The sequence below is a fragment of the Lactuca virosa genome, chromosome 7 (genome assembly GCF_052849685.1).
Source record: "Lactuca virosa cultivar CGN04683 chromosome 7, Lactuca_virosa_CGN04683_v6, whole genome shotgun sequence".
NCBI lineage: Eukaryota > Viridiplantae > Streptophyta > Magnoliopsida > Asterales > Asteraceae > Lactuca > Lactuca virosa.
In genome coordinates, this window is record NC_136432.1 from 137,360,087 (window position 1) to 137,374,419 (window position 14,333).

The 14,333-nt window shown below is 32.9% G+C and overlaps 2 protein-coding genes across 2 annotated transcripts; one reads left to right on the plus strand and one right to left on the minus strand.

The window, feature by feature from the left end:
- The first annotated feature begins 2,215 nt into the window (after positions 1–2,215).
- Positions 2,216–4,679, plus strand: LOC145125689 (uncharacterized). Its single transcript, XM_079061114.1, has 6 exons — positions 2,216–2,365; positions 3,000–3,105; positions 3,234–3,278; positions 3,487–3,595; positions 3,703–3,922; positions 4,276–4,679. The coding sequence occupies exons 1-6, from the start codon at positions 2,318–2,320 to the stop codon at positions 4,447–4,449; spliced, it is 702 nt and encodes a 233-aa protein (XP_078917240.1). The 5' UTR covers positions 2,216–2,317; the 3' UTR covers positions 4,450–4,679.
- Positions 4,680–9,544: 4,865 nt separating this feature from the next.
- Positions 9,545–12,817, minus strand: LOC145124796 (uncharacterized). The gene is made up of 4 exons (XM_079060260.1): positions 11,821–12,817; positions 11,204–11,754; positions 10,515–10,578; positions 9,545–10,135 (listed from the first exon to the last, which is right to left on the minus strand). Exons 1-4 carry the CDS (start codon positions 12,194–12,196, stop codon positions 9,711–9,713), a joined length of 1,416 nt encoding a protein of 471 aa, XP_078916386.1. The 5' UTR covers positions 12,197–12,817; the 3' UTR covers positions 9,545–9,710.
- Positions 12,818–14,333: the final 1,516 nt, after the last annotated feature.

The window sequence follows — 14,333 nt, forward strand, 5'->3', positions numbered from 1 at the left end:
ACTTTCAGGGTTAAATTGCATAGTTCTTTTTCACTTGTTTTTATGGAACTGAAGTCATTTTCAGGGGTTTCAGGATTCAACCATTCCTAGTACTTTCATTTTGGACCTTCATTATTGGAAAATATAAACAAATTGGTTAGAGGAAGAAGATTAAACCAAAAAGTAAAAAACATTTGATTTACCATGGAGTTAAGGCACAATCTGAATTTTTTTCCTGGATTATCTTTAGTTCATGAAGTCCGTACGCGAGATGGTAACCCACAATCACAAGGATATTGAGGTTGAAATTCAACATTTCATTTGGAAGAGATAGAAGAAGAAGAAGAAGAAGAAGAAGAAGAAGAAGAAGAAGAAGCAGCCATGTCGATCTAGGGCACAATTCATGAGAATGAAGCATACAACATCTTAATATCGTAGGACTTTCATTTAATAAGCCACATAGATGCCACATAATGACACGTAACAGCCACATAAGCAATAACCTACAATAACCGGTCGCAATGGTTTAGGTGAACATAAACAACAAGCTCAATGGTATATTAAGTAAAAAAAAAGATAAAACTGCAAGATTGGTCCCGGTGGTATTCAAAAAACTTTGGATAGAGTCCAAAAAGTTTTTCACTTGCATAGAAGGTCCAAAATCAAGGTTTTTCTGTGTTTTTGGTCCAAAAAAACATGAAAAGACGGTTATACCCTTTTACTTTCTTTTTTATATATATTTTTTTATTTTCAAATACTATTTTAATTTAAAAATAAAAGGAAAAGAAAATACTTATTCTCTCTCTCACTCACTCACTCCCTCTCTCTCTCTCTCTCTCTCTCTCTCCTCGATTGAAATGTTTCTTCTCCAATACATTAAAACTAAACCGATCAACAACCTTCCAATTCACCCTAATTCAGGGATCTCAAAACACATATACACGCACATGAACACAAAATCTGCCAAACCCAAGCACTCTATACCTCTCATCGAATCGCAAGACACCCACTTTATCTGGTGTTCTGATTTGGATCTCCTCGACCTTGTGCTCTGATAATGATTCCATCATCGACACATCCATGTCAGATATCCTCTCCTTTTCTTTCTGGTTTGGATCTCGTATACTTGAAAACTTTTTCACCATGGATAAAGTTGAAGAAATTATTATTGGGTTTGGAGTTCCAAGAGAACTTGTGATTAATCAAGATCCTTCACAACACTAGAAAGAATCCCAATTGCTACGCCCTCTAACATCTTCATCCCCTTCTTCAAGAACTCGTTTCCCCATTTTAATCGATCTATAGTCACATCCCCACTCCACAAAATCCCCTTTATTAACTGACTTGATCCTACAACAATCATCCTTGCAACAAACCCACTGTAATCCTCAACATTTTGTGCCAACGTCATCTGCCAAGGTTTTTTTAACAGCATCAAAAGAGAATAAGGTGATTGTTCATGGTTCTTGAAATAAAAATCATACCTTTACAGATAATTTGATAAACTCGCTTGTGGTTGATCGAAGAAAGTTAAAATTGAGTAAGTCTTGCTCCTATACCTCAAAGGATTCTACTTGAAATTTATAACGAAAAGCAATGTTACTGGGAAATCAAAGCCCTGCTTTCGCCTTCAAAGTTCGTGTCACCAGCATTAGATGCAACCACCTCCACCCATCATCTCCACACCCATGTTCTTCGAATCAGGTACCACCTGCAAGTTACAATTAGATTCAATAGAACCATGTTCATCGTTCTCTTCTTTTTACATGATGACCTTGTTCAACGTATCACCAAACCTGTGGATCGAGGGAAAGGGTAAGAGAGATCGGAGATTAGAGTTTTACCTATTTTGGGGTTTTAGTGAGAGAGAGAGATGGAGAGAGAGAGGAGAGAGAGAGACGTAAGAGAGATAGAGTTTTACCCATTTTATTATTATTATTATTATTATATTATTATTGAAATGTTAATAAAATGTAAAAAAAAAATGTAAAAGTAAATAAATAAGGGTATAACCGTCTTTTTAAGTTTTTTTGGACCAAAAACGATTTTGGACCTTCTAATGAAAAACTTTTTGGACCCTATCCAAAGTTTTTTGAATACCACAGGGACCAATCTTGTAGTTTTGTCTAAAAAAAAAAAGAATAACCAAACCAACCATTTGTTAATCATTTTCCATATTTTTTACATGAAATCATACAAATATTTGACGGGTCATATATTGAATCCGACCCGACCCCAAGTGCCACGCTCCGTACCTTGCTTATCGGGCAATTCCGGTTTCCCCAACGGATTCCATAGAGGGTTTTTGTTTTTCTGAGGAGCTTCTTTGCAAATTGAAATGGCAGAATCCCTAATTGACCTTGAAAACGTCCTCCGCTCCAAAAAGGTACTCTATACACTTGTGTATTTGCACATATGATCTGCATCGTTCTATACAGACACAAGAAATATTGGATAGCACTACTGTTTACTTTCTGTGATTTCGTTTTCTAGTACTCTATCTTTGTTTATAATCTTTGTTAATTCTTCATAAACAATTTCACTGATAATGTAGTTCAGATCAGTGAGTGTTCCACTTGTTTTTATCTCCGAGAATTCCGATTGCTTTCTAGTGATTAGAAAAATACATCTAAGGGGATAAAAATCCCCACTTGACTTTTCAATTTATGCACAATTGCTTCAGGGTTGCTACTTCCATGAACTTATTTAAGTTCTGTCGATAACTATCTTAAAGGGATTGTATTAGAAATGCTGTATTTAGATTGAACTTGACAAATCATTACCAATTTCAACTGGATGAATTGGAAGATTTTACATCAATTGTCAAAACGTGTAGTTTGCTAAGGTGGAAAATGATCATAGGATACAATTATACCTTTTGGAATGACAAAGTAAATGCATTTATTTATAATACTTCTTCCATATGAAACCAAATGTGCCTTCTGCTCAGAATGTAAAATACATGAAAAATCATAGTCTGGATATGCATATCATCAAGATTAATAAATAAATATTTTCAGGATAAGTTATCAATTCAAGAAGCAAACTTTCTTATGACATGGAAGGAAAGTACACTTAGACAGCTCACAGTTGGTGCAGGAGTTGGTGCTGCAATTGCTTGGTCAGGTAAACATTCTAAGCACATTTTCAATTTATTTTGTGATATTTAATTTCTCCCATATTCCTTTAAATTACATTATAATATGTTTATAAACATTTTAGTTTATAATGGTGTTACTTGTTTTTCCTCACAGCTACTGGAAATCTTCATAGGCTCTTTCGCATCAACCTTGCAGGAGGTAAGTGACCCCCCCCCCCCCCCCCCCCCCAAAGCATACAAAGTAGTTTATACAGCTGGTAAAAAAGATTGATGAAATTCCTTCAAATTGAGAAAGTTTTTTTTTATGATGAAAACTCAGTTAGCTATTCTGATTAAAATGGAATCTCTTTATTTATCTTGTTACTATTTTCATAATATAAATTTATAATTTATTAAGGATTTTCTAGGAGCTGCTGCAATTACTGCAACATGGAGATTTAGGAAGTCGGTTAATTCATGCATTGAACAAATTCTTTGCATGGATGGAAGCCGAATGCAAAAAGAGTTGGCAAATATGTGAGTTAGTTAATCATTTTCCTAAACAAATATGTTTGATAATATAGAATATTTCTACTTAGTACTAAATCCAAAAAAAAAAATGTTTTTGTGTTTCCTATGTGTAGAATGTTGAGAAGGTATCCAAATCATCCAACAACAACAAAACTTATATCCAAACGTTTCTACTGTGAGCATGTTTTTGATGACTCAACATCGGACATGCCAAAATCAAGGTGGCGTTTTCGTAATAACTTTGTTGAAAGTCCACCACATCCTCAACGACCCGATACCCGTGAATCCTATGATCATGATGACAACATTGTTCCGGAACGCAAACCGGTTCCTGTGAGTATCTGTTTCTTTTTTACTTAATGGACTTAACAGTCAGTATTTCTTTTACCTAATGTAGAAAGATCAATTTAATATTTTATAAGAGAAAAAATTTCAATGTCTTGTCTCATTGACATCAGTCACATCACACATCACAGGTACAGTCACACCTTTTTGGAAGGACAAAGATTTGCAATTTTTGTCTTATTGACATCTGTCCACCAACTACTGTGTTTTATGTTTTGGGTGGGGTAAAAATTGTACTTTTGTACCATTGACATCGGTCCAAGTACAATGCACGTCAATCGCAGTACAAGGTCGTCATGTCATGTTCTGTCCTGACCTGTTCATGTTCACAATACGTATAGATGAACAACGGTTTCGTTGCGATGGAAAACCCTTTCGATTGCGTATTTGGACTCCCACCAAGTGTCGAGGAAATTCGACGCCCTGTCCCCGCCACGTCAGCAAAAAAACATACCCGCAAACATAAAAGATCCCACCGCAAGCATCACACACATCACCGAAATGATGATTTGTAGTCCCTTCCGGTATGCTTGTCTTAACAGTAACGAGGTGAGAATCTGTAAGTGAGGTCTCAGGTTCAAACAGGTGGTGTAAGATCATGATCGTGGACTTATTTATGTTTTGTTTATGAAATTATGAAAACCGAGTTTGATCATGTTGTGTATATCAATGGTGTCGAGATTTTCAAATTTTGGACTTTTTGTTGGACTTCATTTAGGAATATTTCTTTCTATTTACCTTAAAATATGGTGTTATTTCACTATACGAGGGACAATTCTGTGGGTGACCGGATAATTGGTTTATATGTATTAAAATAAGAGATCTCTTAAAATAATTGAAAAAATGTCGACAACTGAAGTAGCTGATGAAGTTTATGGAGTTCAAGTCAACTGTCACTTTTAGACAGCTTTTTCTTATTGGAAAATGGAAATTGTAGTAGCACTTGGGAATTGTTGTAGCCAGAAGAAAGGATTCCCTTAAAATTTAAATATTTAAGTCATAGTTTTCCTATTCCTATTGTATAATCAAAATACCCTAAATTTTTTCGACTTAAGTATTGATATTTTGGTTGTCTAAAATCTTAATTAAATAGAAACTTTTGATTTTTAATAAAAAAAAACCGTATCTTTGGTTGTATTTGGTTTCGGTTTTTGGTCCGACGTAATCAGCTTTTTGACTATAGTTTTGTCGATCCTTTTGCTTGTGGTTTTTTGGTATTTTTGTTGTATAAAGCAATATAAAATAACAAATTCAGTGAGTGACTTTGAAGTGTAAAACATAAAATTATTAAAATTTTGCAATATATAGTAATAAAGAACGATTTGAAATTTTATATGTAACACAATTACAACTAAGACCTTTCCAACCCTACATCAAAGTGATATAAAAACCTGTACAAATAATATTTCATCTCCAACTTTTATACACCAAAAATATATTCTTTAGTATATTCTTCTTTTTAACTCATATAAATTATTAAAAAAAACACTCTAAACTCATTATTTTTTATATATATTTATTTACATCTTTTTTATGTAAAAACTTTCTAAGGTATATTATTACAAAATTCTAACAAACTTAATTATTTATATATATTATTAATTCGAATTGGATGTTATTTTATCAAAACAACATTTGTTAAATAAAAAATATTAAATTTTCAAATAAATTCAAAATATTAAGATAAGTATTAACTTATTAATATCAACTTATAACATAACATTATAATTGAATAATTATTATATTTATTATATACCTATCAATTTTATAAACCAACCAAAAGTAACATATGAAAGTTTTGCACCATTTTGGTGTAAAGGAATAGTATAACACAAAATGTTGCGTTATACTTTTTATTTACACTAAAATGGTGTGTAGTTGAAGATAATTTTACACCAAAATTGTGTAAAATATAGGATTTGACGTTGAGTTGTAGATGCCTTAACTAAAGTCTAATTAAACTTAAAAACAATTAACAACCAATTATAAAGAATTTGATGAAGTTTTGTTCCGTTTTATACAAACAATCGACTCGAAACAAACTCCTTTTCTTGTAACCAAAAGACCGGACCATCATTTCCTAAAATAGTTGGATTTTTTTGATTTGTTTAAAAAAATTGTACATTTAAAATTGTTTCATACATATTTAGTGCAAACTGTTTACCAATCACACATGGTAAACATATTATAAATGGGTTCGTGCTCATTGATTACATTTCATGACTAATGATTTATTTATGCAATAAACATGTAGATTTTTACGAAAATGTAGAACTTAGTTTTTAAATGCATATTATTACGAAAAATAAAATAAGATAAATAGGAAGGCATTTAATAGAAAAAAAAATAGTCGATTTGTTGGTTGCAAAATGAGACGACTGACATTTTACACAAAGCAGCGTCCGGAAAAGAAACCCACATGGGAAATTATATAATAGAAGTTTAGGTCCAAAACCATGAGGCAATCCCTTAAGCGCTTTGAATCCTGACCAAATGAACGACTTAAACAAAAAATAATATCGGTATTAAGAAACCAGGTTATAACCCGTGGAAACCACGGTCGGTATGATTAAAATAAAAAATTATATAGACACAAAAAATTAATAAATTTAAAAAATGCATTGGATTTATTGTAAGCAATCATGAATTAAATTGATAAGTAAAAATAAACGTAGATTTTGAAATAAACATAATACTTATCTAAAATCAATAATTTCAATTCTTCTCTCCTCTTTATTCTTTACTTTGGATAAAACAACTTTACTTATCTAACTTTAACTTAGTATGGATAAAACAACATAGCAACATATAACGAACTATGTGAGAAAACTTGTTCTCGCAAAAACAACCCAACCTTTCAAACTTTTATTTATGGTCATAGCAAAACAAACTGAACGTTTTGGCATCAATAATCGTGTACATAAATGACCAAAGTCATAAAAACACTCTCATGGCAGTTCTTGGAATAAATATCTGTGGAAACACTACATTTGGGACTAAAATCAATATCTCCATTGCTTTATGCCAATCTGCAAAAAAAACAAACTATGTCAAATATACAAGATTAAAGTTCATATATATTATTCTTACATCGATTTATTATAAAACGATGAAAGATAAATTAAAAGCTTTTAATAGTTTCCAAATTTTCATATTTGCATTGCTCCTTTGTAAACAACAATCATATTTAAAATCAGTATTATCCGGGTAGCTAATTGGTTCACAATAACTTTGTCCCAGAGAATATGTTAACTATTTGTGTGAAACCTAGTATTTTTCATAATAAAAAAATTATAGTTTCACGTGAATGTTGGTGTAGATATAATATCAACATTTTTCTATTCGCAAAACTTGTTATAAAGTTATATGTTTAATTAGTCTACTAATTATTACCAAAGAAGTTCAATCATGTTAATATTCCTTTAGTGATCCATTGGCAATGGCTTAAGAGCCAAATATGACTCCATAATGTGTCTTACCCAAGAAGTTTAAGTTTAGGAATTTCTAATCATTCTGTATTAAGTCTTACCAAAACGTATTAAGCAATTTGCACACAATTTTTATGAAGAATACGCAAAAAAAAATACCAATTTTCTGCTAGTAATCTTCAAATTAGTATCACTTTTGCTACTTTTAAAAACTCCTAGATCTCCTTTACTTGAATTTTCTACATTCATTTTCACATGATTTATGCTTATATTAGATAAAATTTATTTTTGATTGCAAAATAATACCGTTTTGTTGAGGGTTAGCACTTCAAATCTTGAAAAACATTCAAAATCATCTTGTCTCGGAACGCCAACAACATCAGATCTAGTTCTAGTTGTAGTTCTTGTAGCAAAGGCAAATGGAGTTTGTACCAAAATAATAGTTGGTTACTAATTACAAGCATTGAAGGGATTCCATACCATATTGCTCGAGACCACTTTCTAGTTGATAATATCTTTATCCATTTGACCTAATTTTATATCACATATTTATCATCGGTTTAAATCTATGAGTTATTACCTGCTAAGAAGTGCTAAGAAGTGGCCACTGAAGAACAATAATGCAGGTGGATGCGATGAATACTAATTAACAATCATCACTAATCAACAATCTTACTGAAACATCTAACGGCTGCCAATTATTTCATAAAAAAACTATACTTCGTAAGCAAATAACATAAACTGAAATTAAAAAGCCATCGAACTATTATTTATGTTTACCTGGAGAGAGCATGCAGACAATCGTGAGGTATATATCATCGTCGGTGAGGCCGTCGAAGGGTTTTCTGAAAAGGTAGACATATCTACCATCGATGTATCACTTTGAGACATTTTGTTTAACACGTGGGTTTCATGTTTTATCGACCCGTAATAAAAAAAACGGTAGTTTGAATTCGAAAAATCGGTAGTTTTATCGTAGATAGATTTGCATTCTGAAAACCATCGACCATTTATGTACTGGTTCATGACTCAAAGACCTGCATAACAATATTACCGAAGTGGAAAAAAAGGTTTAGATCCAAGACATGAAAGAAAAGGTTAGAACCGAGCAGTTCCAATGTTGTGAGTACATTCCCTTCCTGGTATCCACATCAGAAAAAGAAATTTTAGATCGATTTCTCATCAAGAGACCGACTCGTCACACAAAAGCAATCGATTAAGAGGGAGAGTTAAAAAAGCAATTTGATTGAGATATGTAATTAAATGCAATTAATTTGTTCCTAAAATCTTGGGATCTTGACAAAGTTCGGGAGATTACATCCCTTATTTCTTGGCTACAGACATCTAAGTAAAAATTATGAATGGGAATGGATGCAAAATATATTAGATTCCTTATATAGTTCCTGATTTTTTGCTTAGATTTTTAATGTTTGATTTGAAATCAAATTTAAACCACAAAAAATAAGGCTAGACAGAGGTAAAAAATCATATTTAATGATATGCAAACGAAGGAAGAAAAGGAATAGGCGGGAATAAGATTAGAACATGCCACGTGGCAAATAAACATTGTAGAACAGGGACATGTGGCAATATTGAGTTTTGTTTATTAGAAGAGGTAGATTAACCATTTACCTATTTGTGTTTTTATTCAAACTTCTCTCATGTTAACACAATTCATGACCACAAGTGATTTTTCATAGAAATTTCTGATGAAAACACAATTCACGACAACAAATGATTTACAACTTTTTATAAAGTTCGTACAAAAATTATAAAAAGATCTAAAATAAGTTTTCACAAAAAGTTTGTAAAAAAAGTTTCTATAATTGTATAAAATAAGTTTGTACTTCTTTTAGTTGAAACGAAAAAATAAATAAATAAATAAAAATCCTAACGTTAGGTGTTTTTACATAGCTAACCCACATGGATTTTCCACATTTAAGATGTAACCTTTCACAAATTTGTCTTAGACTGATGGGTGTACCCTCTCACCATCTCACATTTTGTTTGTCATCTCAATAACAAAAATATGTTGCGAAAATACTCTAATTTCCCAACATTCTATTTCACATGACTACTTCCCCTTGACATATTTTTTACTTATCACCAAGGCATATCATCATTTTCTTAAATCCACACAAAATTTGGACAAAAGAAAGGAAACAAGCCTAAGAACCATCAATTTGGGTGTCTCTAAATCATTATCCATATTTTAATATTACCTTTACAAGCATACATCCATAACTCACTACAACATTTAACTTCACATACACAATCTCTCTTAAGTTATTTGGTTCAAAAATCAACCTTACATCAATCTACACACCCAATCACAAAATTAAATCTTCTTAGTTATCAGAATGCATCCCAAAATGCTCTTTCAATACATATTTAGATGTTTTCCCAAACCCTTTACCAATCACTTGCATTGCAATAATCTTATTAAACTCGGTTTTTATCTCATCCATTTTCTTGAAAACAGCATGGACTAAAGACGGGTCGGCTGATGGGGAACAATTGGCAAGTTTGCCCTTCTGTTTCTCAAGCTCTTTGTAAAGATCTAAAAGATGGTTTTTTTGAGCCGTGAGGGCGTTTTCGGCAATTTTATACTCGGTTTCTTGAGACTTTTTTAGTGAGGCGAGTGTTTTATTGATCTTTTTCTCGAGCTCCATGGATTCTATTCGGTAATCAAAATTTGTGAAGGAAATTTGTCGTTGTGAAGGAGCAAAATTTGAAACTTCAAATGTATCGGTTTCATATTGAGAAAGATCTCCTGAATGATGCAAAATTGAAGTTTTGATTAAAGAAAATAATGGTGTTGTGAGATCATGATGTTTTCGAGGGTGTTTACGTCTTTTACATAGACCTACTCTGTTCCACGTTTTTTGGTAGGACAAAAAAGTATGATTTTTTAATACTGACGAAAATGATAAGGAGGGCGTTTATGTCTTTTGCACAGACAAGAGATCAGAAGTGTCCTTGACCCACACCTTTTTGGGTAGGATAAATTATAAAATTACACACAAGCTTTCTATGGTATTCCTGACGATAAAGATGAGAAGGGTATTTACGTCTTTTGTACATACAAGAAATTGGAATCAATAGGCTCATGGGTTTCTATTTTATTTATAAAAAAAGTACATACAAGGCACCTGTGGTAACAGCTGACATGTCTTCTCGTTTCCATATATCTTCATGACTATTCCCTTCTTTAAGCTGACAACAACAAACATATACTTTCAAATAAATATTTATTTAAAAATAGAACATTATATTTTAAAAGATCTACCCAATTATAGCACTATGTAGATTTTTCAAAGGGTTAATTTCATAATAGACCTTATATTTTGTGTTTTTTCCGGATTAAACCTCAAATTTATTTTTTTTCAAGAAAAAGACCTTGCATTTTTTCATTTTTTCCGATCCGGCCCTTTTAGTCATTTTTCTCTAAAAAAAGTTGTAAAATGCAAGGGTCTTTTCAGGAAAAACTAAAAAAGTTGAGGATTTATTTGGAAACATTTAGAAGGATGAGGGTTTTTTTCGGAAAAGAAGACAAAGTTGAGGGTTTTTTCGGAAAAAATGAAAAAATATAACATCTTTTTCATGAAAAAAAAATAAAAGATGAGGTTTAATCCGGAAAAAACCACAAAATATTAGGTGTTTTACTCTTTTATGAGATTAACCATTTTTCAAAAGTACAATGTTGTAATCAGAAAAAACAAAGTAAGCTGCTATTTCTTGCATTTACGGATTTACCCCAAAACAAAAAAAAAAAAAATAATAAAACAAAAAAAACTGATAACAAATATATGAAAGTATGTTGCTATTTCTTACAAAATACCTTTGCAACAGCAGATTGAACATGATTGAACAGCTTCATAGCACTAGCTTTGGTGGACCCCCTCAAAATAATAATACAAAGATTTAATATCTTCTGAACTTTATCACAATCACAAATACTCTCACAGCTCCTAAGAAGCTTCTCAACATGTGGGACCAGGTCAGTCCTGGCATCACACCGCCTGCATGAATACTCAGCATCCAGACCGATGGTCCCACCCACGGTCCCAGCCATGTAGGACCGCAGACCACATTCTATGTGGCAAATGTGACCACAAATGAAGTCATGGCTCTGGTTCACCATGGCTTCACATTTTATGAAACTGTAGTCACTAATGGAGGAATTCACAGGTCTAGAACAAAGTATACAGCAACAATCATGGCAGAAATAAGGCTCTACACAACAGATGTCACATGGCATTGTGTAAGGGTATATTGGGTTGTTTGTTTCAAGTAGTCTTAGACTTGAGCAGTTTGTGTTTCCTGCTTTGCACCCTGCTGGATCGAATTGTTGATAGCTGATTGGAGTTTCCATTATGATTTCTTTGTTTCCTGTTTGATTTTGTAGAAAACAATTAAAGCAGTTTACATCTACTAGAGTATGAATAATTGAGTTACCTTTGATGTTTGCAGCTTGGATCTTCCAAGTGAAGGAAGAAAAGAAAGCATTGATATCCATTCCTGGAAATGTTTCCATTAAATACCTTTCAAGTGAAGCTTTGCTAGCGAAACCCTTGCCACAAGTGACACCAGAGAAACCTACTAACTTGTTTTCTTTGTGAAGACGATCAGGGAGATAAAGATATCTGTCTATGAAGTGCCCTGAAACACCGACTCTTTTTCCCACTTTCCAACCCCATTTGTCACCAGGTTGAGGGAAATCTTCAGGGGCATATGGCAAACCAATACCTGAGCTATCGAACACCACAGCCATCTCATTTTCCTTTGATCCGGTGGTGCTTCCATCGCTTTCATGTGGAGGGTCGATCTCCATAACAACTTAAAACTATTTTACTGTTAGCTTTTCTAAAGGAATAGAATATTGTTTGGGGGAAGATGATGATTATGTATGTATGGATGTACAACACCAGATGTACTTGCCTTGGAGTTGGATAAAAATCGACACCGGAAGAGAAAATAAGCACTGGAAGATGCTTCACTGGTAAGGATTTCGCAAGCGATAGCAGAATCCTCGACAGAAACCCTAAAAATTCTCAAACTTTACAGATTTCACCGCGGCTAGGGTTTTACGATAACTGTAGCTTCGCAACAGCAGCGTCTTCCTTTTAGAGTCCCAGTGAGTTAGGATTGATATGAAAGGTGACTGGAGTTTTGCGGCAAGAGGATTCGTCTCCAGAAGTTCACAATCAGTGGAGCTAGACACCAGGAGGATGAGAAAGCAGTCGCGCCGGATTTCGCAATTCTGAAGAGGGTTCGCGATGATTCAGTGTTTGTGACGATGGATAGTGTTCATGTCACCCACCTATCATGGCGATGGTAGTAGTGGCTACAATTTCTCGGCAGTGGATGGCGGCGAAGGTGGCTGGTGACACTGACGACGGTTTTGCTATGCTATTTATTGTACCCAACGATGCTTTCTATTTTGGTTTGGTTAAAAATCAACCGTTTTAATTTGAAAAAAAAAAGTTTTCGCAATATTATCGGCTAAAATTAAAAAATGGTTTTCACAAATTTATTTGTTTTTGACAAAATTTGGTCCATATCGTTTATTAAAAAAAAAAATAGTATGATATAGACGATTTGGTCCATATCGTTTATTAAAAAAAATAGTTTTCACAAATTTATTTGTTTTTGACAAAATTTGGTCCATATCATTTATTAAAAAAAAATTGTATGATATAGACGATTATTAAATATGTTATGTATTTGGTCTCAATGATTTTATTAATCATTTTTTTTATATAATTGGTTATTTACATGTGTAAAATAACATTAAATTTGTTTTTTTTTAAACGGCAAACTATCTATACCTACTCCTAAATATCACCTATATCTATATCTCCGAAGAGACTTGAACTCATGACCTCTAATTTGAGAGGATCATTTCTTACCGCTAGGCCAACGACCTCTCATTTATAGAATATTAAATTTATGTTATTAAAAGTAGAACAAACTTTAAATGAAACCGCACCACATCACACCGCAACCTAAAACCTTTTTCTTTTCTGATGTACGATGTCATTCCTACACCTCAAACCATCTCTAACGATCATTAGGCATGTCAAATGTGTCGTGTTCATTTTCTGCCAAAACTTAAACGAGTTGACATAACTTCATCCTAATTCGGTTCTGTTTAATTTTCATGTCGTGTTAACAATTTTATTTTCGTATCGAGTTCGTGTCGGGTTGGCAAGTTTAGGATTTAGATTAAACTTTGTAAATATGTCATGTTGTGGTAGATTAAAACACTAAATAAATCGAAAAAGTATGATTTTGAGAGGTGGAAAAAAGATGATAATAGTTTGGGAGGCAGAACATTAAATAAATTCAAAGAGTAGGAGTTTGAGAGGTGGAAAAAAGGTGATAATAGTTTGGTAAATTCAAAGAGTAGGAGTTTGAGAGGTGGCAAAAAAGTGATAATAGTTTGGGAGGCAGAGGAGAGAAATTCACATTAAGTTTAGACAATGGAAGTCATATCCAATGGGGAAGTAGATATTGAAGGGGAAGACAAGTGAGATTATGAAGTATGATATTTTAATGAAAAGGTGAAACTAAAATATGTATTGACCGAGGTGGCTAATTAATGACTTCCACATTACAAAACGACTCAAACTAATGTTTTTTTTTACATTTGGATTTGGTTTAGGCATACCGACTTTACCCGAAATATTAAAAGAAGTTGCATATAAATAAATATGTCATTTTCGTGTTGAAAGTTTCGACACTAACCTTACTCGTTTAATTTTCATGGTGCATCATGTCAACTTGTTTAATTAAACGAGTTGAAATTTCTGACCCAAACTTGTTTATTTACATATTCGGTTCATGTCGTGTTTCGCGTCGTGTCGAGAACTACCACCTCTAGCGACCACCCTTAATCCACATGCGTATGATGTCGTCGGAACACTTTCTCCCAACCATCATTGTCGATTATTTGTCTCTCTACTTTG